This window comes from Crinia signifera, chromosome 4 (assembly GCF_055691185.1).
Source record: "Crinia signifera chromosome 4, ASM5569118v1, whole genome shotgun sequence".
Classification (NCBI taxonomy): Eukaryota; Metazoa; Chordata; class Amphibia; order Anura; family Myobatrachidae; genus Crinia; species Crinia signifera.
Window position 1 is genome coordinate 253,278,211 of NC_139220.1, and position 24,537 is coordinate 253,302,747.

Sequence of the window (24,537 nt, forward strand, 5' to 3'; positions counted from 1 at the left end):
CTGATTAAAGCTGAATAATGTTCCCACCTGTGCATTAGTTGTGTATACTCTACAGATACCTCTATACCCACCTACAGTTCGCATATGAATGGGAAGTATGGATGGTGTAATGGTTAGCATTACTGCCTCACAGTGCTGAGGCAGTAATGCTAACCATTACTGAGGTCATGGTTTTGATTCACACCATGGCCCTAACTGTGGGGAGTTTGTATATTCTCCCCGTGCTTGTGTGGGTTTACTCTGGGTACTCCGGTTTCCTCCTGCACTCCAAAAATATACTGGTAGGTTAATTGGCTCCCAAAAATTAACCCTAGAATGTTTGTGTGCGCGTGTATATGTGGTAGGGAATATACACTGTAAGCTCCACTAGGGCAGGGACTGATGGGAATGTTCAAATATTCTCTGTACAGCGCTGCGGAATATGTGTGCGCTATATAAGTAACTGTTAGTAAATAAATAAATAAGGGAAAAAGAATGGTAGGCAATTGCACGTTGGAACAATCTTGCTTTTACAGCTGAAGGCCAAAGCCTTGAGATAATAGCATGGCCTTCATCAATGTACACTGGATAGCTGTGCAACTTTTATATACAGTAGTAGTGCTAACCAACACAGCACAATTCCTCTCAAGACTTCAGTAGAGGAAATAGTACAATGCCCTTATAGCTCATCATTGTAAACGTACGGTAAATTAGGCAGGTACACAGTACACTAAAGCGTGTACACAAAGGACTCAGGGGTAGATGTATGAAGCAGTGATAAGGGAGGAGAAGTGTAATATTATATTATGCAAATTAGAGATGTTACTTCCATGCTGATTGGTTGCTGGATTGGTTGCTATAGGCCACTTCTCCTCTGGCTCACTTCTCCTCCCTTATCACCATTTCTTACATCTACCCCACAGTCCTGGCAATTTCAGCTGAGCCTCGTGTGTATCAAGATGTAGTTAAGCGGCCACAGAGGCGGCAAACTGCCATCCCCGGGAACTGCGGCCAAATACACTAGCAAGAATATTGTTGCCTGCACTAACTATTTGGCCGGGCAATATTAACGCTGCGGGGCAACGCATCGCTATCGCCCACTGTATACACACGGGGCTATTCAGGCAAACCTACTAACCGGATTTGATGATGTAGTCAAAATCACTTAAAAAATCACCCCGTGTGTACACCCCTTAAGGGACAGTTATGTTCTATCACTGCCATATTACCTCATTTATATATGATATGGGAAAACAGACATATGTTGCAACTGCATTTTTATAATGCAAATCCCAAAGAGCAAATAACGGGCTAGCCACGCAGGAAACACCCTTAGGTCCTGATTCAGACCTGCTCAATCAGGTCCAAATTCATCCCTGTCTCCGATGGTGGGGTCTGCGTGATGCCCATGTGGAAACCCCCGCAGCTTTTGGTGAGATTTTCCCCCGACGTGGAGTTTGCATTTTGATTAGGCAGCCAGGGGTCATTCTGGGTGGACACCCAGGGGGAAATTTACTAAGATGTGTGTTCTACTTCACATGTGATGTTGCTATGGACAACCAATCAGATCCTGTCTACTATCTTCTAGAGCAGGGGTGGCTAAACCTGTCCTCAAGATCTACCAACGGTGCATGTTTTCCAGGCAACCTGTGGATCTATAGTAGGAATGAATTGCAGCAGGTTTTAAAATGTGACAGTTAGTGATGACTACAGCTGTGCACCAGCTAGGTAACCTGGAAAACGTGGACCGTTGTTAGATCTCGAGGACCGGTTTGGCCGCCCCTGTTCTAGAGGGTGCTAAATAAATAAGAAGTAGATTCTGATTGGTTGCCCATAGCAACATCACATGTGAAGTCAAATAAATTCCCCATGAAACGCTAGGTGTCCACCCGGAATGACACTAATAGGGTCAACAGTCAATAGGTCGACCACTATTGGTCGACATGGTCAAAGGTTCGACACATGCAATAGGACTTTCAAAAGGTCAACATGAAAAAGGTCAACATGGGTTTTTCCCATTTTTTTAAAGAGAATTTTCATACTTTATCATCCAAGTGGGCATAGAGCATAGCGAAACACCGTGACTAGCAAAGCGAGACTGAGATTTCCTGGTCTCTAGGTCGCAGCTGCGGTGGCTGATGTGCAGGACCCCATGGGTCACTCAGCTGTTTGATGGTGTTGTAGGTAATCTGTTGCTGCTTCCTAGGGCAAATCAGAGATAACTAGTGCATGCAGGTGGCATCTTCTTATACCAGCATGGAGTAAGCATGGAAGAAGCAGTGATGGACACAGGATGGCAGCAGACTATCAGTGACTGAAAGTATACTGCCACCTGCGATGGCCTACGTACATGAAAACCAGAGGTGTGTCACCACTGATTAGTGGGATGGAAGAGGCCAGGGATCTCTGTTGTAGGATGGAGATTTCTTGGACTCTGCAATGGACAGATAGTGCTGCACCATGGTTGCCGCAAGATGTCCAATTGCAAGTCAGTAATCCGATGCAGCTCAGATCACTGCTGCAGCAGGAGGTGTCTGCCTGTAATAAATGCCTCCTGCCCCATCACCATACAGGGCTATAGTACTACCACATGCATTTATAGCAGTGGCGGCTCAAGAGGAGGGGCTGCAGCACTGTCCAAAATTCAAATAGGAGAGCAACACCAACTGCCAGTGAGACAGTTTGGAATGGCAGTTGGTGGCAGTCATTGTGCCTCCCTTATGTGAATTTTGAACTGTGCTGCAGCCACTCCACTGAGGCCCCCCTGATTTGTAGTAATACATTACAGAGTTCTAATGTTCTCCTTTAAACCAAAATGGCAATTTGAGATGCGTGGAGTGCTGTCATATGCCAACAGACCTGATTGTTTTCGGGAAAATAAGGATAACATCTACTTAAAGTGGTCCTGGTATATAAAAACTTATGTGCAGAGCTTGGGTGCTCTGTCATACAGTAAGGGGTACATTTACTAAGATGGGAGTTCTATTGAAGGTGGGATGTTGCCTATAGCAACCAGTCAATAACAATTATAATCAGATTGGTTGCTATTGGCAACATCCTATCGTCAATAGAATTCCCACCTTAGGAAATGTCCCCCTAAGGGCCAGATGTACTAAGCTTAGAAAGTGATAAAATGGAGAGTGATAAACAACCAGCCAATCAGAGCCTATCTGCCATGTCACAGGCTGGGTTTAAAAAAGGTAGTAGCTGATTGGCTGGCTGTTTATCACTCTCCATTTTATCACTTTTCAAGGCTTAGTACATCACACCCTAAGTGTCCCAACTTTCTATACAACAATGTTGGCAGGTATATTTGCATATATATATATACCTAATTGAATAGTTTTATAGCAGACTGGTATTATACTGTGCAATTTGGAAGATAGACCTCCACACAATTCCAGAAATCATTTACCATACTATACAATAAGCTGACTCATGTTATTGGCATTTCCTGCATTTTATAGTACAGTTTTTGTCTGAAACTGTAAAACATGTGCTTAAACTTGTAAATGTAAAGTCTGTAATCTGAAAAAGCACCATGAAGCCAGCACCAGGATTACACATCTTTTTTCTGTTGATAATGAACTGTTTATAAATCAAAGCTTTCTTCGAAAAACAGCATTAATTGGATTAAATACCTTAATATGCTAAATGGGTTCTATTATAGAGGATTGGCGAAGGACTTCTTATGTAAAGTTAGAACCATAAATATACAGATTTCATACAAATATTTTACTCATTCTCTATGGGTTTAGATTTACTAAAACAGGAAGTGGAGTTGTTACCTATAGTACTAGTAACCAATTAGATTCTATCTATCTTTTTCGAGAATGCAACTAAGAAATTATAGGATCTGATTAGTTGCTATGGGCAAAACCAGCACTTTTCATTTTTAGAAGTGTTATTAAATTTACCCCCATGACTCTTTCAATTTAGTTCTTTAAGGTATCTGAAAAAAATCAATGTATAATATGATTACATCATGACGTGACATGTTGGTAAGAACTACTGTGATGAGAACTTAAGTGAAGATTCTACTTCGCATGTGCAGGTCTCCAGAAACATGGTGTCCGCTCCTTGTTCCTGGGGACATATCCAGTGGTCATGCGCAAATCACTTTTATTGTGATGTGCATCTCCAGGGCCGAGATGCTGCCACGGGACTCCGGAGGGGTAATAGAATGTATGGGTGGAGTGTGTGAGTTGTGGTCCACCCTGGATCCAGGGGCCCATGCCCACTGCACACACTGCACTGCACACACTGCACCCATTATAGAAACATAGGGGAAGATTCTCTAAGAATCTCCGCCCCCCTTCGCCGCCCATCGCATTTATAATTATCGCATATTTTGTAACATATGCGATAATTAAGGCAAAGGACAGCTCTTGCGTTAAGAGCTGTCCTTTGCGGTGAGAGTCGCCGGGTCCCAGCAGATCCCGGCGGCTCCCCCCTCCCTCACGCACCCGGGGCTCTCCTCCTCCCTGCACCCGGAAGAAGATCAGTGCAGGGAGGAGGTCACAGGTCCGGGCAGCACAGCTCTGTGCTGCCTGGACACAGGTGCGGGGGGAGGGGGCGGTGGGGGGTCGGCGCGGGGCGGCAGAGGGTTGTGGTAGAGGCCCATTGGCTTCTATGGGGCATCGCCAGATTTTTCTGGCGATGCCCCCCGCCGCGGTAACCTGGCTGGGGATGCTTACAGCATCCCAAAATGCGGTAAAAACCCTGATAACGGGGTTTTTACCGCATTTTTCGCTTAGAGAATCTCCCCGATAGATAGATAGATAGATAGATAGATAGATAGATAGATAGATAGATAGATTAATGCTCACTGACCTATTTTCTCCAAGTCAATAGTCTTAGGCCGTTATTCCTGGCAGTCACCATGATGATCCATACATCTTTTCGCCAATGCAATGTTGTACTTGATTTTTATGTCCAAATTTCTATGCGATGTAATCCGTCCTGTAAAAGATATAGTAAGACATAGGTCTTGTAGGTTGTTTTAATGTTATTGGATTCAAGTTTCTGAGAAAATTTGTATTAATTGTTAGTGCAACCAGAGGCTGGACACACAGCCAGACCCATTGGGGTCATCCCCCAACCACACCTACCAACATGTCAGACAATTAGATTCATTTTTCAATTCTTTGGCATCCAATAATTTAGGGGATGCAGTCAAAATCCAACGGTCAAAATCCCGAATGGGTCAAAATACCGAGAAGGACAAAATCCTGACATTTAAAATCCCGACAAGGACAAAATCCCAACATTTAAAATCCCGACAAGGTCAAAATACCGACAAATAGAATGTACAAGTGAAACAGTCAACATGACTTTCCGTCAACAGGTCGCAAGGTCGACATGGGTTTTTTCACTAGTATGAGAAAATGACGAATCTGTTGAATTGTCTGTTATTTTAGACTCCTCCCATTATTTTGTGCCTCCACAATGCTGCCATGTATGTGCTGCCTGCTGACTACAAATGTGATGTGATAACCTTCTGCAGTCATTTGCTGGGGTCCTGTCATTATTTTTATTGTCTAATGGGGTCCCAGAGCAAATTGTCATGTCGACCTTTTGGAACTGACAATCTTAAGCACTGTCTACCTTTTACCTGTTGACTTATTGACCCTGTCAACATTTTGCATGTTGACTATTTGGGGTGAACCTATTGTCTGTCTATTTTTTTTACTGTAGGCCTATCAACTGGATCAACCAGATGCCGTTTCCACTTGCAATGATACTCAAGCATTCGGGAGGATTGCTGCAGTGCTGCCATATTCCAATAGCAGCCTGCCTCAATCAGGAAGACATTGTATAATCTTCCAAAAATAAATGACACAATGATGATCTGTTATAATTGCATGCCTGTAAATGTGGAGCGATCTGTAGGTACTGACACTATTATCGGACATCCAGGTTGTTTGGACTAAGAGCCCCTTTTAAGTACCCTATCTTGATCTTGCCCTGTAATATTATATGAGTAATATCAGAGTTCATATTTATGTGTTTATGACCTCTGTAGGTCTGATTTGCACAGTGTGTAATATTAACCTCTTCTCAGCCAGGCACGTGTGGCTGAGGCCCCACTGAACAGTTGCTCGCTGACCTTTCCAGCAGTGCACATTCCTAGCAGCCTTACCATCGCCTGCTCTGATACTTTAATTACACCTTGTTCAAATATATGCATTCCTTCAGTTTGCAGTTGTCACAATGCAGCATCTTACACTTCCGAAAGCAGAACTAAGTCCTATAATTTCAAGCTGTCTTATATACATCATATGTGCATTATTTGGCAATTTCTTAGACAGCTGTTAGCCATTAAACGCTATGTCCTCTAGTTAAATGCTCATTGTAAATAATAAATTCCTGTTTTGCAGGGCCTGCGTGATGTTACATGGCATATGTTTTCCAGTTTAGCATTTGTCTACTTTTCTCATATAAAAGATACCATGCGCTGCAATTTGCAAAGATGTCTGATGTAAAAATGAAAAGGTAGGTAGCTGCAATTAAACGTAGGTGTAAATATACAGGTGTACATTGTCATCTATTTATAGAATATACTGCGTGTCATATAATAGTCAAGGTGAAAAGATCATTATAAAGCAACTGCAAAATAAAGAATGTTCTTTTTGCTTTTATTGATATGGTTTGCCTTGGTGAAGCCATGTTGCACAGCAGGTGGGGCAGATTCAAAAGGTGTAGCAAGGTTTAAGGGGCTTACAGTATTTCTCATCCTCTATGTGCACATTACACTATAGTTTCTGCATGTTTTAAGTAACAGAACCATTCATTATTAAGGGTCTGATGGGGCTGCCTAGTATTCAGCAGCCTTTTAGTTTTTTAGAGTTTGCTTGCAAAAACCAACATCATCTTCAGATAGCTTTGATTATTTTGCTCCTTCTTATGGAAAAATCAGGGTTCCAGACAGTGTCGGAACTTACGAGTGGTTGGCCCAGGTGCAAAACTACATTTTTGGGCCCTCCTATTCCCTTCCAACCCAAGTTCACAATATGCCACCCAGCAGTGGGTGTCAGAAGTGGGCCCCTTAGTCTTCAGGGGCCCCGGTGCAATGCACCTGCTGCACCAATGGTAGTTCCGCCTCTGGTTCCAGACATTCCCATTGGCCAGTATGTATTGGTGCCCATACATCTAAGGGAGATTGGGGAGATCGTGCACAAAGATGATAGAGATTGTGGGTACAGCTGCTTTTATGAATCGCGCCTGTATTGAAGTACCCATTTGCGGCCCCCATTAGTTTATTTACAGTTTCTTATATTTGGGCAGGACAAATGGTGTAATGGTTAGCGTTACTGCCTCACAGCACTGAGGTCATGGGTTCGATTCCCACTATGACGCTCACTGTGCAGAGTTTGTATATTCTCCCCGTACTTGCGTGGGTTTCCTCCGGGTACTCCGGTTTCCTCCCGCAATCCAAAAATATACTGGTAGTCTAATTGGCTCCCCACAAAATTAACCCTAGAATGTCTGTGTGCGCTTGTACATGTGGTAAGGAATATAGATTGTAAGCTCCACTGGGGCAGGGACTGATGTGAATGTTCAAATATTCTCTGTAAAGCGCTGCAGAATATGTGTGCGCTATATAAGAAACTGTTAATTAATAAATAAGTAAATAATAGCACCGCAGATTCCGTTGTGCTTTCCATTTGATTGATGAATAGATTAATTATAGTTGGCAAGGGCATATCTTATCTAAAATCTAAATGTCGGTGTAAAAACATAGCTGCCCAGTATGTGTTTGTGACATGCCAAAGCTACCAGTATATATCCTGCAAGCAGAACAATACTGTAAATGAATTTGCACCACTTGCATTGCAACATACAGTACTGTAGTTCGTTACAGCAAATAGCTACTTATACCCCATACAAACAGGGCAAGTCAGCATTTTCTGCTGAGCGATCTAGTTAAGCACCAGCGATCTCTTCTGAGCGATCTGTCACAGTCATTGTTCCTAATTGAGAGAACACTGGCGATGACTAGATTTATACCACATGCAATATAAATCTAGTCAGGTGAGAGCAATGCGTTTGTCCGTCGCCGAGTGCCATACACACAGAGCGATCTGTGCTTCATTTCGCTACACACGCCCCGTGTGTTTGGCTCATTATTTTTGCTCTAACTTGAATTGGGCCTAGTAACTTCTAACTATCCACTTTGATCCTGCACGTGTAATGATTGTATGCCCCCACATTGCCGCCAGGTATGTCCCCACAGTATGCCCCCACAGTGCCATTGTTGTTGCTGCTGCTACCACCACCGTCTGCTTCTGCTGCTGTTGGGGGGGGGGGAGTGCAGCACATGCCTCTCCTGCACTCACCCCAGACTGGTGCCCCTCTGCTGTCTGTCTCCTCCACCGCCACTGATGCCCCCACTGCCTCTTCCCTTCGGAGGGGAGGAGAGCACATCTTGCATCTCTCCTTCTCCTCACTGTGTCCCTGTGACTAGGCCATCAGCCAATCATACTTTGCGGGCCAGCTCCTGATTGGCTGCTGGCCTGTGAGCTCTGATTGGCTCACAGGCCAGCAGCCAATCAGGAGCCAGCCCACAAGTTCTTAAGGTAAGCGGCGGAGACAGCAGTGGCGGAGGAGACAGGCAGCCTGTGTTTTGGGCACCATTCCACCTGATTCCTGTGGATCGAGAAGAGAAATCGGGTGATATTGGCCCAAATAGCATGTGTCTGATATCCGAACCGATGTGCGGTTCCATGCGCATCGGATCGGATCCGGAGATCATACATGCTGACATACACTGCATGTAGAAGAGCCGCATGCGATGTAATGTATGTGATCCTGCTGCCCTGGAGGGTCCCTGGTGGCTCAAAGGGAATTTGATGTGACTTCTACTATAGCACGAGTCACATAGTGTATAGGGGCCTTAAATTGCTGCCTTTCTAGATAACATTCTTTCCATCATTGACTACAAATAACCTTAGAGAAGCATTATCAGGCACGTGCATAAATATGATGCCAATTCTTCAAGTTCAGGTATAAAAATATAACATTAGGATTCATACAGAAATTCTTTTTGTGGCAAGTGTTCAGCGCTTAATAAAACAAGGCATAAAGGAAAAACTTATAAGAAGAGATCAGCAGCAGCAAAAAAAAACTCTAAAGAGTCATTTACAAACCTGCAAGCGCAGCACAAATGCTTATATTGATGTATTGTTATGCAACCGTGCCAATCCTTACTGGTAAGTCTGTGGGCATGCAAGCAGAAATAGCAGTGAGCACCTTCTGATGGCAGAAAGTGGGACTGCTTCTGCCAAAATCAAAGCATTGGGGGCCCTTTCCTGTTCCTTTACATCTTCATATATAAGTGAGGGAGTTTTAAGGCTCACTTCAAAAATGTGAGACAAGCAGACAATAAAGACATTGGTAATGTTAGGGATTAAACAGAAACACAAATCTTGCACCGCCCGCTGAACTGTACCAAGATCTTGCTATAAGGAACATCAACCAGAAACCTTACATTTCCATACAGTGTACCTGGGGATAGGTACAGAAGTGTTGACAGTCATTATGTGAACACTTATCAGGTCGATGTGAGAATGTCAACATTTTTATATTCATACTCTCCAACATCTGAATTGTGGAAATCGGTTCACACCCAGAAAGGGGGTGTGGTCATTAGTAAAGTGCGTGTGTCCACTGGTAAAGAGGCGTGGCCATCACTCTTTCCTTATGTGTACTGGCTGGGCATTTAAAATAAAATAACCAGCACCACCTACCCACTGCCAATACTTTTCCCCAATGAACTATCACATAGTGCAGCTCCCTACACCCCCACTACAGTGGATACTGCACCAGTGATCCCCGATATTCCCTGCTCTAGCATAGGACACCCACAGCACGCTGCCCCCGCCTCCTGCTCTCACACAGGTCACCAACAGCTCTCTGCTCCGGTCAGGCACTCACACAAAGGAGCCCGAATAGCGCCCTCACCTACCCCAGTGAGGTACATGGCTGAGGAGTCCCTGGCAAGTACCAGAGCCAGATTTGCACACAACATATGATCCATGGGGTACCTGCCAGCATTATGCACATGTGCAGCAGTATACACTGCTGGAGATTTGATGAGTTTTGATGAGATGTGCAGAAAAGGTAGCCTCACCTGCCTCACCTGCCTCACCTGCCTCACCTGCCATAGACTTTTTACTCCAGAGTTTTGACTATAAAAATGATTAGAATAATAAAAATAAGATTTTTTTATATATATTCTTTCTATTTTTGACATACTTTTTTAAATTCAAACCTCCGTTGTATATGTTAGTATGACAGGAAAGGCTGTGCCTCACCTGCCCACACGCCACTGTACCCCATACGCAGACTACAGGAACCCCGCACGCACATGCGTGACATTACCATGTGTGTTGAGTGGCAGCAGGCTCCTCTGATGGCATCGCCGTGCGAGATGCAGATCCCTCACAGTGTCCGTCGCGAGGCAGGGCTGGCCACCACACCCCTCACTCAGGCAGATTCGCGCCTTTCCCATGAGTGCGCAGGGTGCGCGGTGCCGGCACGAGACGTCATGGCACGAAAGTCATTAAAAAATACAGTTTGCTAAACTCTTCTGGATCACCCCTCTGGAAAACAGTAGCACTGTAGTGTATACAAACCTGTAAATTTGACTTTACAGATTTGGTACACAATGTCATAGTATCATATAATCAAGACCATCTGCATCTGGACTGTTATATTGATAAATACTAAAGGTGCATTTATTATATATAATATTACACAGCTAAATTCAGACAAAATAAAGTACTAACTAGGTTAAATTAAACATATTAAGACTTTGCTTTCTCCTTCAAAAATCAAATGTGAATTTTCCTTTTTCTGCTGTAGACTGAATATAAATCGCAAATAAAGAATGTGAATAAATCTCAGTAGACACACTGATCATTTATATATTATCAGTGGGAGGGATCAAAACATTCTCAGCCAATCAGAAGCTACTGCTATTCATCAGTGCTTTTTTTGCAACAGGTGTCAAGGGTTGCGGATGGAAAGGTCTTCATTGTCTAGGTCGACAGTCACTAGGTCCACACAAAAGGTCGACGTGCACAAGGTCAACATTGAGAAAAGGCAACATGTATGACAATAGGTCAACACAAGCAAAAGGTTGACATGGGAAAAGTCTACAAATAAAAATGTTTCCCTATTCCATGTTGACCTTTTGGTGTCAACCTTTCATCTGACCTAGACACTTTGGGGGAAATTTACTAAGAATACAAATACAAAAAATCTTATTCATATTCTTCATACAAATGAATACGACTGGTGTAGCCGTATTTTCATTCGTATTCCGGAGGATAATTTACTAATCAGTCGTATTTGACTAATTCATATTATCCGATGGCGTATTGATTCGTTTTTTTTTTCTGATACGAATTCGTATTTTAAATACAAATTCGTATTTTAAAATACAAATTCGGGTACTTATGTATTATCTGGGCTCCCATGTTAAATGCACCCCATTTTTTCATACTCCTACTATCCAACTACGCATGGAGTTAATTTTATATAGTGTGGCGAGCGCAGCGAGCCACCGTGCCCGAAGCGTGGCGAGCGCAGCGAGCCCCGCGAGGGGACGCGGTCTCATAAGAAAAAGGGAGCCCAGATATTATATAAGTACCCAAATTTGTATTGGTTTTAGCCTACATGGATCAGTCAGATCCGTGCAGGTTGCAGTGTAAAAAAAAATTAAAAATAAATAATTGTAAAAGTGTGTATGTGTGCTTAGTGGCCTATGTGTAATTTTATTCAGCTGGGGGTTATTTTCTGACTTTATCCTCATGTGTAAAATTCTAAGATGTGAAATACACTTCCAAAATCAATGTGTATTTTTTTGGCATATTTCTTTTTACGATTCGTGTGCGTTTTCGATTCGTATTTTTTACACAAATTGTTAGTAAATTACTAAAGTACGTTGTTTTCATGTTAAAAATAGGCGTATTCTCTCGATGTCATATTAATTCATATTCAAAAATATAATTATGCAATGTATACACCATGAATACGAATACACATCACCGTATTTTCAGGATAGTATGTCCCAAAATACTGGGACGCGATAAGCAGGACAGTTGGGAGGTATGCATAAGATATTTGCTATCTGATTGTGCCAAAGTGTCTCTGTTGTGATCTACTGTACATCAGCTGCATTTGTGTAATCAATGCAGAGCCAGTGCCAGTGCAGTGCTAACCAGAGCCACATCCAGGGCTGCCAGCAGCAGTAGTGTGGCGGTACTGCGCATAGCTGGATTTTTGCTCAAAAAGTCCTTTGGCTGCACTGCTCAACACAGTAGTGGTTCCCTTCCCAGTACATTGCTTTCTAGAAGCAGGGGTCACGGGGCAGTGATGATGCCATCCTAGAGGGCCCTGCACCTTGGTTTATGGCACTGCTTGCACAGCCGTTGTTTGTACACCGCTTTTCCCATAACATCTCTCTAATCATAAAGCATACTTCCCAATTGTCCTGATTGCAGAGGGACAGTCCCGCTGTGGGAACAGGGAAGGGAAGGAGGGAGGAGGGACAGTTGGGGGAGACAATGATCATTGCTGCTCTACAAATCGGCGGTGATTATTGAATAACTGTTATGCGCATGTACACGGCATACAGCAGTGTAAGGAGGGGGCCCAGGAGGGCTGCCCAGCTGCTCAAAAAGCACCAGGAATGCCCTTGAAATGATGATGTTGTGGCGTCATGCCACGAGGTTATGCCCCCTCCACCTGATGCACCGCACGCCCTCTCCACCTGATGCTCTATTTAGGAAAGTGGGCCTAACTATAATATGAGCCTGGAGTTATTGCTACATTATCCACCTTCTTTTTTCACCCTGAATATTTGCCGTTCAAGATGACTGGTTCAACTTAGATACTAATGAAGCAAATCCTCCAAATGCATAGCAGAGCATTGCTGAATTATTTCAGTCATAATTTGTTTAAGAAACTTGAGGCATGAAGACGAGGGAACAAATATTTTTATGCAATTTTATGCTTTTATCCAATTATAAAAAATAAAGTCAGAAATACTTTTTTTTCTAAAACGAAAGTCTGAGGAAGCAGCTTGGGCTTCAGCTGAAGCACAAGGCTCCGGGCCAAGAGGGGAGTTGAGTTACTTTTGTGTGGTACATTAAAATTCATCTATTACGTTCATGCTGTAATTGTACATTATGTTTGGCAAACTAAAGTATGTTGGCCAGACAAGCGGTTTTTCGGCTTATAAGTGAAAACCCAGTAGGTGGGTAAGTGTAGTGCTGGTTAATTCAGTGATTCAGAGAAAGTGTCAGCAGTGATTTTACTAAATCAATATGTGTGCCAAGAGAAGAAAGGTTTAAAAGAAATATAGCTATATTTACTAAGGGCCACATTTTTACAAGCTCCGTGTTTTCCTCTGCGAACATGTAACCCTTTCCAGGTCTTGTTACACGGAGAGGTTTGTTATTAAATAATAGAGGAAGGACATGTGATCATTCAGACTGTTTCTCTAGAACAGGCCTGGCCAAACTGTGTCTCTCAAGCGTTTGTGAAACCATACTTGCAGGCAGGGCCAGTGCAAGGCACCAGAGCGCCCCAGGCAAGTCGGGGTGGGGGCGCCCCGGTGTCTGCCGCCCGGGAACCTGTCCTGTGGCGCTGTAAAGCTGGTGGTGGCGGCAGCGGGGTGTCCCTGCATTCAATAAGAAATAACGAGCGATATCCGCCAGGCTATGCGGAAGCGCTTCTGTTTTGGAAACACTGGCCACACAGCGCACGCTGATTGGCTGAATCCTAGTGTTTCCAAAACAGAAGCGCTTCCGCATAGCCCGGCGGACAGCGCTTGTTATTTCTTATTAACTGCAGGGACCCCCCGCTGCTGCCGCCTCAAGCTTTTACGCACATATACGCCGCAGGACAGGTACCCGGGCGGCAAGGGGGGGCGAAATACCGCCCTCCAGTGGCCGGCGCCAAAGGCAAATGCCTAGATTTGCCTAGCGGTGGCGCCAGCCCTGCTTGCAGGGGTCCAGGGGCACGCGGGAGGCTTGCTCACCCTTCTGGGATAGCTGGGAGGGGAACATGAATTTCACGATCCTCCCGGCCATTCCAGGAGGGTAAGCAAGTATGTGTGAAACTACAAGTCCCAGAATACCCTGTCACAGTTTTTGTTTATATGCTAAATCTGTGGCAGGGCATGCTGGGATGTGGAGTTTCACAACAGCTGGAGAGACGGAATACGGTTGTTGGGTCACCAGCAAATTGGTCGACAGTCATTAGGTCGACACTATTAGGTCGACATGCATATAATTCGACATGAGTCTAGGTCGACATGCAGGAAGGTTGACATCAGTGTAAGTCGACATGGGTTAGGTCGACAGGGTCATTAGGTCGACATGGTTTAGGTCGACAGTCAAAAGGTCGACATTGGGTTTAAAAAAAAAAAGATAAGCCAATATGTGCCGACAGGTGGTATTTCATGCCCTACCATCCACTAAGGCAGTAATGGCTAACCTTGACACTCCAACTGTTGTTGAACTACACATCCCAGCATGTCCTGCTACAGTTTTACCATTTGGCCATGCTAAAACTGAGGCAGGGCATGCTGGGATGTGTAGTTCAACAACAGCTGCAGTGTCAAGATTAGCCACCACTGCACTAGGGCGTGGTGGGAGAACAAAATAGTGTGCCGAGCGCAGCGAGCCATGCGAGGGGACGCGGTGCTATGTTTCAGTGTCCATGTCGACTGTGTCGACATTCGGGTCAAGAAATTGTAAAAAAAAACATGTTGACTTATTGACTGTTGACCAAACCCATGTCGACCTAATGACCCTGTCGACCTATTGCCCCTATCAACCTTATCCAAGTAGACCTAGACTGATGTCAACCTTCCTGCATGTCGACCTAGACTCATTTATTATTTATTTATTAACAGTTTCTTATATAGCGCATACATATTCCCAAGGGCGTAACTACCATAGGTGCAAGGGGGGCAGCTCCTATGGGGCCCAGAGCTGAAGGGGGCCCATCTTTACTGTCTAAGTAATATGTTTTACATACATTTATCACCATCAGTTGCTAAATAGGGGGCCCTTACAAACTTTTGCTATGGGGCCTATGAATATCTAGTTACGCCACTGCATATTCCGCAGCGCTTTACAGAGAATATTTGACCATTCATATTAGTCCCTGCCCCAGTGGAGCTTACAATCTATGTTCCATTTAGGGTTAATTTTGTTGGAAACCAATTGACCTACCAGTATATATTTGGATTGTGGGAGAAAACCGGAGTACCCGGAGGAAACCCATGCAAGTACGGGGAGAATATACAAACTCTGCACAGTTATGGACATGGTGGGAATCGAACCCATGACCTCAGCGCTGTGAGGCAGTAATGCTAACCATTACTGCCATGTCAACCTAAATGCATGTTGACCTAATGGTGTCGACCTAATGACTGTCAACCAACTTGCTGGTGACCAACTGATCCACACCTGGAGATCCATAGGTTGACCAGGGTGATATAGTACATTTGATATGCTGGCTTTCACGGGATATTAGCCAAAATATAGAGCTACCAGTTTTACATATACATTGCTCTTTGGCTATTGATTATAGCAAATATCTTTATTTTAGCAATGATCCATAGATTTTATATTAACAATGGGCAGTGACCAGGGATGCAAGAGTGCAGTGCTGGGCCTCATCCAACAATCTGGATAGGTGCCCAATAAGGCTACTGAAGCGTGATAGGGCACTCATGTCTGTTCTGTAAGGCATATCCACCCACTGAATCCTTTCATTATATAGGTCTCTTCCTTATGGGCCCAGTAACATGTCCCTTGGACTGGATGGAATCTATCCGCCCAGATTGTTATAGAGTGTTGATTCGTTCTAAAGTTGTAATAGGTCTGTTTTTTTTTTAATTGCTGTTTAACCCTTTGATTGCCAAGTGAACTTGTTAACATACCGGTAGTTGTGAAAATTGCCAAGCAAACATTTTTATTCATCATAATGTCCTGTAATGTTTACCTTATATAGGAAATATAACCTTTTTTTTACATGACATTTTTATTTGATTTTATATAACAAATGTGACCGACGCTGGCATTTTTAAGGGATATTTTGTGCATCTCTCACAGTGATGTTGGCACTCAAAGGGTTAAGGTAGAAATAGAAAACCTCCTATCAATATGATTTATCAAGAGAATATTGCCCAAGCAGTTGAGCACTGCAATACTGTCTAACTAGGTGCCTGATTCACACCCATGTGCAGATCTCCGAAAATCGATAGTCAGCAATTTCCATAGATCTGCGCATGCTCTCACATGCCAGTTGCCCATGCATGACCATTTACACTGTAGTCTCACTGTGAGCTGCAGTTTAAGTAGCGGGGGGCGGCATTGACACAATGGGGGTGATAATTTGATGGCGACGGAACGGTGAGGGGCCAGCGAAGCACAGTTTTGTGGGAGTGGTCCACACAATGCAGGCGTTTCCAAACAACAGGGGGGTGGGCCACCCTACATGCTAGCACTGGGAGAATTCACTACACTACAACTCACTCGGAATCAGGCCCTATGACAAGAGTAGTCTTACTCATACTTGCTAACTCTCCCTGATTGTCAGGGTGACTCCATGAAATAGTAGCAATCTCCCTGACTCCCTTAATACCAGGGCTAAAAGTGGGATTGAATGGGGTGTATACCCCATCCGACCTCTTCACTCTGCACAAGATCTGTGTCTCTCATCCACACTCATTACTCGCTCCTACTTACACTTGCAGGGTTTTTGTCAGGCAGCACCCACCCTATGGAATGCCCTTCCACGCACACTAAGGCTCTCCTCTAGCCTTCAAACTTTCAAGCGTTCCCTGAAAACTCACCTCTTCAGGCAATCCTATCATATTCCAGAACCCCCACATAACCTCCAGTAGCATTCATATCTATCCCACCAGGACTGTCTTGTAATCTGATGGGACTGCCACGCCATGGAATTCTATCCTTATGTATCCTATTATCCCTATAGATTGTAAGCTTGCGAGCAGGGCCCTCCTACCTCTGTCGGTTTGTTTTACCCTGTTTGTTTAATCACTGTTGTTTCCAATTGAAAAGCACCATGGAATACAGTATGCTGCGCTATATAAGAAACTATAAATAAATACATAAATAAGTAAAATTAAGCCTGGTAAAGTGATGGTAAAGTGATGGAGTGTTGATAAAGTGGAAGGGGATGATGATGCACAAGCCATTACACTCCTAACTGTAATTTTTCAAACACAGCTGATTGGCTGTGGTGCATTATCCACTTCCACTTTATCACGGCTCTTTCACTTTACAAGCCTTAATACATCTGCCCCATTGATCCATATGGCTTCATGCATTTTTTTTAAAATACGGTTTCTCATAGCCACTTATATGGAATCTCTTGTAAACCGCAATACATGAGTAAGCACTGAAAAGTATCAGTGTTTTTTTTTTTTTATTTACATAATAACTGCTTAGGAGCTCATTTACATTTGTATGTTTGTCATTTTTTTTGGACGCTCCTCTCAGATGTAGTAGTACATGTCTGTGCTTATACATGTTACTTTCACATTCTCCCCAAAATGATTTTTCACCAGTAGGTAAGCATGGTCTTACCGCTTTGCCAGTATTAATGCATATTTATACCCCAGCTTGCCTAACCACACATATGCAATGTGAAACTAAAAGTGCTTTTATTGGATTTCAACTCTACTTTTAAGATTAATATATATTTCTGCACATAAAAAAAAGTTTAAAAAAATCTATAAAATTGTGGCAATAGCAAAAGGGTGATCACAATTTTACCCGCCGTATGCCAGTTAACCTTTTTACATAGGCTTTCCCTTGTAGAAAGCCATCAAACCGTTCTGCCAGAGCAGGCTGTGGGAGCCATCATAATTACTTAAAAGGTAAAGATTTTACAACCAGTTATATTCTTGTTATTACTTGTTACCAATGTTAAATGGTGCTCTAGCCAATCAGCTCCTGTCAAGTATTTAAAAAATGTCAGTTAGAAGGCCAAATTTATTGCGGTGTGAGACCGGTGGCCATGCAGGATGTTGTCTGCACTCAGAGTTTTTTTTAAAGGGGCAATGTAAGATAACAAGTTATCATAAGCAAAAACAGTGTCACTCCAGGACTTCAAACAATCGTGTAGTTTAATGGGGTCTACGCCATTTCGGGCAACCTGTCTTCAGGACACAACAAAATATGATGTTTCGAGGCTTGATGCCTCTTTTTCAAGGTGTGTATCACACTTTTAAAAAGAGGCATCAAGCCTCGAAACATCGGGCACCATTATGTGAATACACTTTTTTTTTTCACTAAACCCGTGAGTACCGTTGTTTATTTCTATGCCTATATATATATATATATATATTATATATATATAGACATATACAGTAAATATATACTAGCATATATATATATAGTCATTATATATTGTTGAAACCGAAACGTTGAGCATTTGCAGCACTGCCTCTTGGCTGTTTTTCACTGGTGACTAAGACCTTCGAGTGCCGCTCCCCCCCCCCCTCACCCCCCCTACCCCCGCTCGCTGGGCTACACGATATATTGTGGCTGCAAGGCTTCCCGGAGGAGGCACCTGGGAAACTACTCTGGTATATTGGAGTGCCGGATCACCCCCACAAATATATATACATATATATATATCCTGGAAGCGGCCCGGCACTCTCCCACCTGGGTGCAGATACCCCCGGTGCCTTCTGGAAACTGAAGATAGTGACGATGAAAACAAACAGCGGCACTCGGAGCAAGTTTTCAACATCTATTCAAAAAAATACCATTCCAACGTTTTGGGGCCGGTGCGCCCCTTTGTCAAGGTGTAGGGGACAAAGGGGTGCACCGGGCCCGAAACGGTGCATACTGCATGACTCCACAACAGAGACACCGGGGGGCGGCACTCGAAGGTCTTAGTCTAAGGCGTCTCTGTTGTGGAGTCATGCAGCATGCACCTTCCCTCTGAAGCTCTAATTTGGAGGACCTTACACTGCTATGCCCAAACAAGATTTTTTTTTGAAGAAATACACAATTGTGCTTTTTTTGGATGCCACATATCTGGATCCTATTCTCCATATTGGATATACCCATAGCTTTTTCGGTCATATTGTTGCACCTGATGAAGTCATTATTATGACGAAACGCGTTGGGATTTCTCTTCAGAACAAATCTATCAAGCTACTAGGAATTTTTTTGTAATCACTTGGAAAAAACAATTTGTGTATACTGTCACACCTTGAAAGGTGTTTTTATGTACATTTTACCCATTTTATGTATTAAATATTATACGTGAACTGAATTTGTTTCACTGTCTCAGCGCCCTCTGAAACCCCGTTCTTTTTTCATATATATATTTGTTTTTCTTCTATACTCACCTTTCCGAAGTCCTTTCTCTGGTGTCCATTTTTTTCCACAATAAGATAATTATCATTGCTAGAATCTACTAGTGCTCCCTAGAGTACTGCTGGCTAGAGAGGAGGGAGCCTGGGCGAGTCTCCCTCCTCTCTTAGTGCACCCTTGCCAAGACCCCACTATATAAATAATAAGTTAATTGACAGCTTACTCTATCACACCTCTACCAGGTCCAGTCTCAACTTGCCTTGTTATGTATATGCCGGCCATTATGCAACAACGGCATTAGCTATTGGAGGTAAAGCTCTGAAAAAAGATTGTCTCCTGCGTTCTTTCAGCGTTAGTTTATACCAGCAATATATAAGTATCTTTATGGGATACAAGTACCATAAGTGTCAGCCCCTGATTTCCACAGTTACTGTATTTTAAGACCTATCTTGTAATCATTTCTAGTTTAGGGAAATATATGGGCTAGCATTGATGGTGTGTGTTTTGGTTTTTAATTTATGAATTTTCATTTCTGTTTTTCTTAACAGGAACTTTGTGACTAAACAAAATTGTGGAGTTTTATTATACTATAAGAGCTAATCTAGGTTTAACTTTGCTAACTGTCTCTCCTATAATGGGGTCCCTGGTACTCATATGTGAAACATAATTTCTGCATCCTCTTTACAGTGCATGTGTGTACACTGGGACTGATTCTGGTTCACTTGCAAAAGCTAATTCTCTCTCTAATGGACAAAACCATGTGGACTGCAGGTGGGGCAGATGTAACATGTGCAGAGAGTTAGATTTGGGTGTTATTTTGTTTCTGTGCAGAGTATATAGTGGCTGCTTTATTTTTACACCGCAATATAGATATCAGTTTGAAGTACAAACTGCACCCAAAGAACTGTCTCTGCACATGTTACACCTGCCCCACCTGCAGTGCATGGTTTTGTCCATAAGAGAGAGAACAGGCCCACTGTGTACAACAAATTTGTCTCACCAGCAAATATACATCACAGCTGTCACATGTGCTCCTACTATAGATTGCAAGCTCTGTGAGCAAATATATTTCCTGAATTGTTGAAATATAGTGAAATTTAAAATTAATACAGCAAAAAAAAAAAAAAAGCAATGCAAAAAATTAAAGTGGTCATTTTTAATACTTACTTATTTCTGGAATATGTTCTTAAGGCACTTTGGTATGCGTTGATCACACACTGGTGCTGGAATGAGTCAATGCATCTATGATTAAGAAAATAAAATGTGTGGAAGAAAGTTATTATTCAAATGTTTTCTCTTAATTGTATATATTTATATAGATATAGTAGTAAGCCTGCTCAAAGTAAATGGTTTGAAAGCTAGTTTGCTACCTTGTGGTTGCCTCTATGTTTGTGCATGTGTGAGAGAAAAAGAGAAGAAGTTTCCCTCACTGCCAACAGATGACAGTGTTTATATATATATATATATATATATATATATATATATATATATATATATATATATATGATGCTGGGATGGATGTAGGCGGCACTCTCGGATTTAGTGAAGCAAAGAAACATTTATTGTGGCTCCACAATAAATGTTTCTTTGCTTCACTAAATCCGAGAGTGCCGCCTACATCCATCCCAGCATCTACAAGAGCTTACTAAAGCTATAAGGAAGGCACCGGGTCATAATAAAAGACATCCATAGGAGTGCCGGGCACTTGGAATGATATATATATATATATATATATATATATATCCTACAGTATCCTTCACATAGTATTAAACACTAAAGCCAGGATATGACCACGGGGCAATGCCGGACTTACTGGTCTGGGCCTTGTTCCCCATTACTGTGCCGTGGCAATGCCAATGATTTTTCTGAATATAGGTTACTATTAATCTGTGATCCTTCTTTTACACAATGGGCAGTATTTAATGCTCTGGATCCTAAACAGGTTCTCTGCACATAGCGATTAATCACATTGAATACTACCCAATGCCTTCAATGCCAGTTATTCAAAAATAAATGTTTTATTGAAAAGTAATTTCTCTTCTCAGAACAATTTCTTAAAACAGAATCTGCTTGTTTTACTGCAAAGTAATATAAACTAGGCAAATATTACTGAATCATCAAATACATTGAAAAGTCTCTTGCTTTGGAAAATTACAATATTTTCTCAGTATAACTTTGTTTCAAATGTTTCTTATAGCAAGTTAACTACAGGTTGTCTCCCGTATCCAAATTGAATTCGTAAAGCCCCCTGAACACTAGATATATAATAAAGTGGAACATATCTTTCACTTTGTCTTCTAGAGTGTACACTCTGTTGGTCAATGACAACATGAAGGCAAATAACCCTTGATATTGTCATGTGTGTGGTCAACTGTTTCTATTATTTACAATCTGCATAAAATCAGCCGTTTGTGCAAAGGCTTGGTGCGAGATTCACCAAACACAAAATGCCGTAAAAACCCTGTTTTCGGGGTTTTTACTGCATTTTCATATGCAGCAAAGCCCCCCCACCAGGGCTTTGCTGCGGGGGGTTACGCCAGTTCTAGATGGCGTAACCCCATGGAAGCCTATGGGCTTCCCTTTGTGTCCCCCGATGCCCCGCGCGCCCCCCGCCGATCCCCCTTACCTGTGTCCGGGCAGCCTCCTGCTGTGCTGCCCGGACCAATGATCTCCTCCTGCCTGCACCGCTTCTGAGTGCAGAGAGAAGGAAGAGGAGCCCTCTCACAGCCGGCTGAGGGTTTAGGGAGGGAGGGGGGACCCGCAGCATATCGCCGGCTATCGCCTTTGCGTTAATAATCACATATGTTACTGCATATGCGATTATAAACAATGCAAAAGCCGGCGATGTGCTACGGGGGTTATTGGAGAATCCCGCCCATGGCCCGATTCTGAGTTGGACTGATCTCTGTACACGAGTCTTCCCTGACAGCATTGAATAAGGGTATCTCGGTTGAATGAGCCTGACTTCACAAACAGTCGGACTCATTCTGCCTAGAATGGCTGGGAAGTGACGAGCTCCCGGCTGCAGCTCCCCTCTTCTCATCCCGCTGAGGGAGGGACATTGAATCCCTCCTGCTTTTTCTCGGTCGACAGCTGTGTCCCTTGATTGAATACCCCCCCCCCCATAGACTGTAAGCTCCACTGTGACTGTGACTGATGTGAATGTTCTAACATTCTCTGTAAATTGCTGCAGAATATGTGTGTGCTATATGAATAAGTGGTAATCCATTTTTTGTGTATATTGGTCTTTCTGTGAAATTAAATGTTTTGGGGCAGCTACCGGGTGGTGGTGCGCTATTAGAAGCCTGCTTTGGTGGAGTCTCTAGCACCTAGCATGTGGCTGATGCAAATGCAGGCATGGATGATGGTGGTAGTATCAGGGCCGGTGCAAGGACTGGAGCACCCCAGGCAGGGCAGCCCTCCGGCGCTCACCCGCCCCCGCAGCATCGCTCCACACAGGGGCGGGGTGCCGGATGATGCGATGCGGGCTGCCGAATCACTCCGGTGTGGGGGGGGGGGGGTTGGGCAATGCCGCTCATTTTCATCCAGGAGTGGGGACCTGCTCCTAACTTCCGCCCTCCAGTGGCCGGCACCCTAGGCAAATGCCTAAAGCTGCCTAGTGGTGGAGCCGGCCCTGGGTGGTGTAAGATTGAGGTGGCATGGGTTTTTGCTAGATGGTACAGAAATCTTAGCAATTAGACCCATGGATTATTGCCTTAGCATATTTATTTTATTTATTAACAGTTTCTTATATAGCGCAGCATATTCTGTTGCGCTTTAAAATAGGACAACAATTGTGGTATTTACAGACAGTCAAAGGTATGAAAGCCCTGCTCGCAAGCTTACAATCATATTGTAGTAAATCAGGCTTCGACGACTGCCCGCAGCTGCAGCCGCTTTTTGTGCAACTCAGAATCATTATGCAGATGTATTCATGCTAAAATAGGGGCATCCCTCCGACCCTGTTTCATTATGACACTGTAAATGTATAATGTGTACCTACCTACTATGATCATAATAGGTGCAGAACGTGTGTACTGTGTGGTAACACCTTCCCAGCTGGATGATTGGTCTTTCATTCTTCTTTTCACAAGGTCCTAAAAAAAGACAAAAAAATAAAGAAGAATGATAAGAGAACAAATATTCAGTATGGCAACACCACTGTTTTGTAATACCCCTACAGCATGGGCTTGATCCCTGAACAAGATTAATTGTTGTAGAGTTTATACGTTCTCTCTGTATTTGCTTGGGAACTCTGGTTTTCTCCAAAAACATAAAAAATACCGATTGACAACGGGTTAAAATAAATACTGTAGGGTGTATGTGTGCGTGACACTGAGGCTGATGGGAATGACAAATATTCTCTCTGCAGTGCTGCCTATATAAATGTCCCTGTATAAATACATGCTAATAATACACAATATAGTGGCTCAGCTATGGTGTCACAGCACTCAAAGTAAACCAGGGTTGAGTCCGATAGAAGAAAACATTATGTAAGACCATGCTGTAAAGATTACAGAGATAAAAAGCACATTGCTGTGAGAGGTCCAGACACCCACACTGTACTTAAGTAATCTACCATGCTCATTCATTTATTCAGTACTCATTTCATGTGAGGATGATGCCCTGTCAAGTAGGGGTAACAAATAATATTTTTAGTTTTATCAACTTGTTGAATCTGCCTGTTAACCTAGATAAATCTATAGTGAGGTAATACTATTTTATCTTGGGGTACATATTTGGACATTGTTCTGTTCAGTTGTGACTGTCCTAATTATTTTGCCAGGAGAAATATCATTACTTTTCGACTGTTCTTAGGGCAAATTCGACTCTACCTATTCATTCCCCTTGTCCAGCATCGGCGAAAACGGTTTGTTTGGGTCAACGCTTCAGAAAAGGGGGAGTGGTTTCGTATTATTACACATGGCTCTGTATTATTGTGCTGCACTAAATGCCACTTATAAATTCATTGCTTTTATTTTAATACATGTGTGTATGTTAACATTTTTATGTTACGAAATAAGCCCTAGTGCTAGTAAATATAAATCTTGTACACTCACACTACACTGTTAGCATTTCCTCCTGAAACCATACAGAGCTGCATCCACCGGCTACGCTCAGTCCTGGGTCTGACGCTGGAAGATGTGGTACACATTGTCAATTTTGCTATTATGCTTAT

The 24,537-nt window shown here is 43.1% G+C and overlaps 1 protein-coding gene across 12 annotated transcripts in view; it reads right to left on the bottom strand.

Moving 5' to 3' along the window:
- LOC146075239 (uncharacterized) overlaps window positions 1–24,537 on the bottom strand; it is a 74,496-nt gene that overhangs the window by 44,836 nt on the left and 5,123 nt on the right. For 11 of the 12 annotated variants that reach the window (XR_014473534.1, XR_014473537.1, XR_014473535.1 and 8 more), the window contains 3 exons: window positions 23,362–23,455; window positions 20,526–20,600; window positions 4,813–4,941 (listed from right to left, as the gene is read on the bottom strand). Coding sequence is in view for 7 of the 12 variants with exons in the window: in XM_083184244.1 (XP_083040370.1) it covers window positions 4,923–4,941; window positions 20,526–20,600; window positions 23,362–23,455 (188 nt within the window). In the remaining 5 variants the exon portion in view is untranslated. The remainder of the gene's footprint in view (window positions 1–4,812; window positions 4,942–20,525; window positions 20,601–23,361; window positions 23,456–24,537) is intronic. The other variant, XM_083184250.1, reaches the window with a different exon arrangement.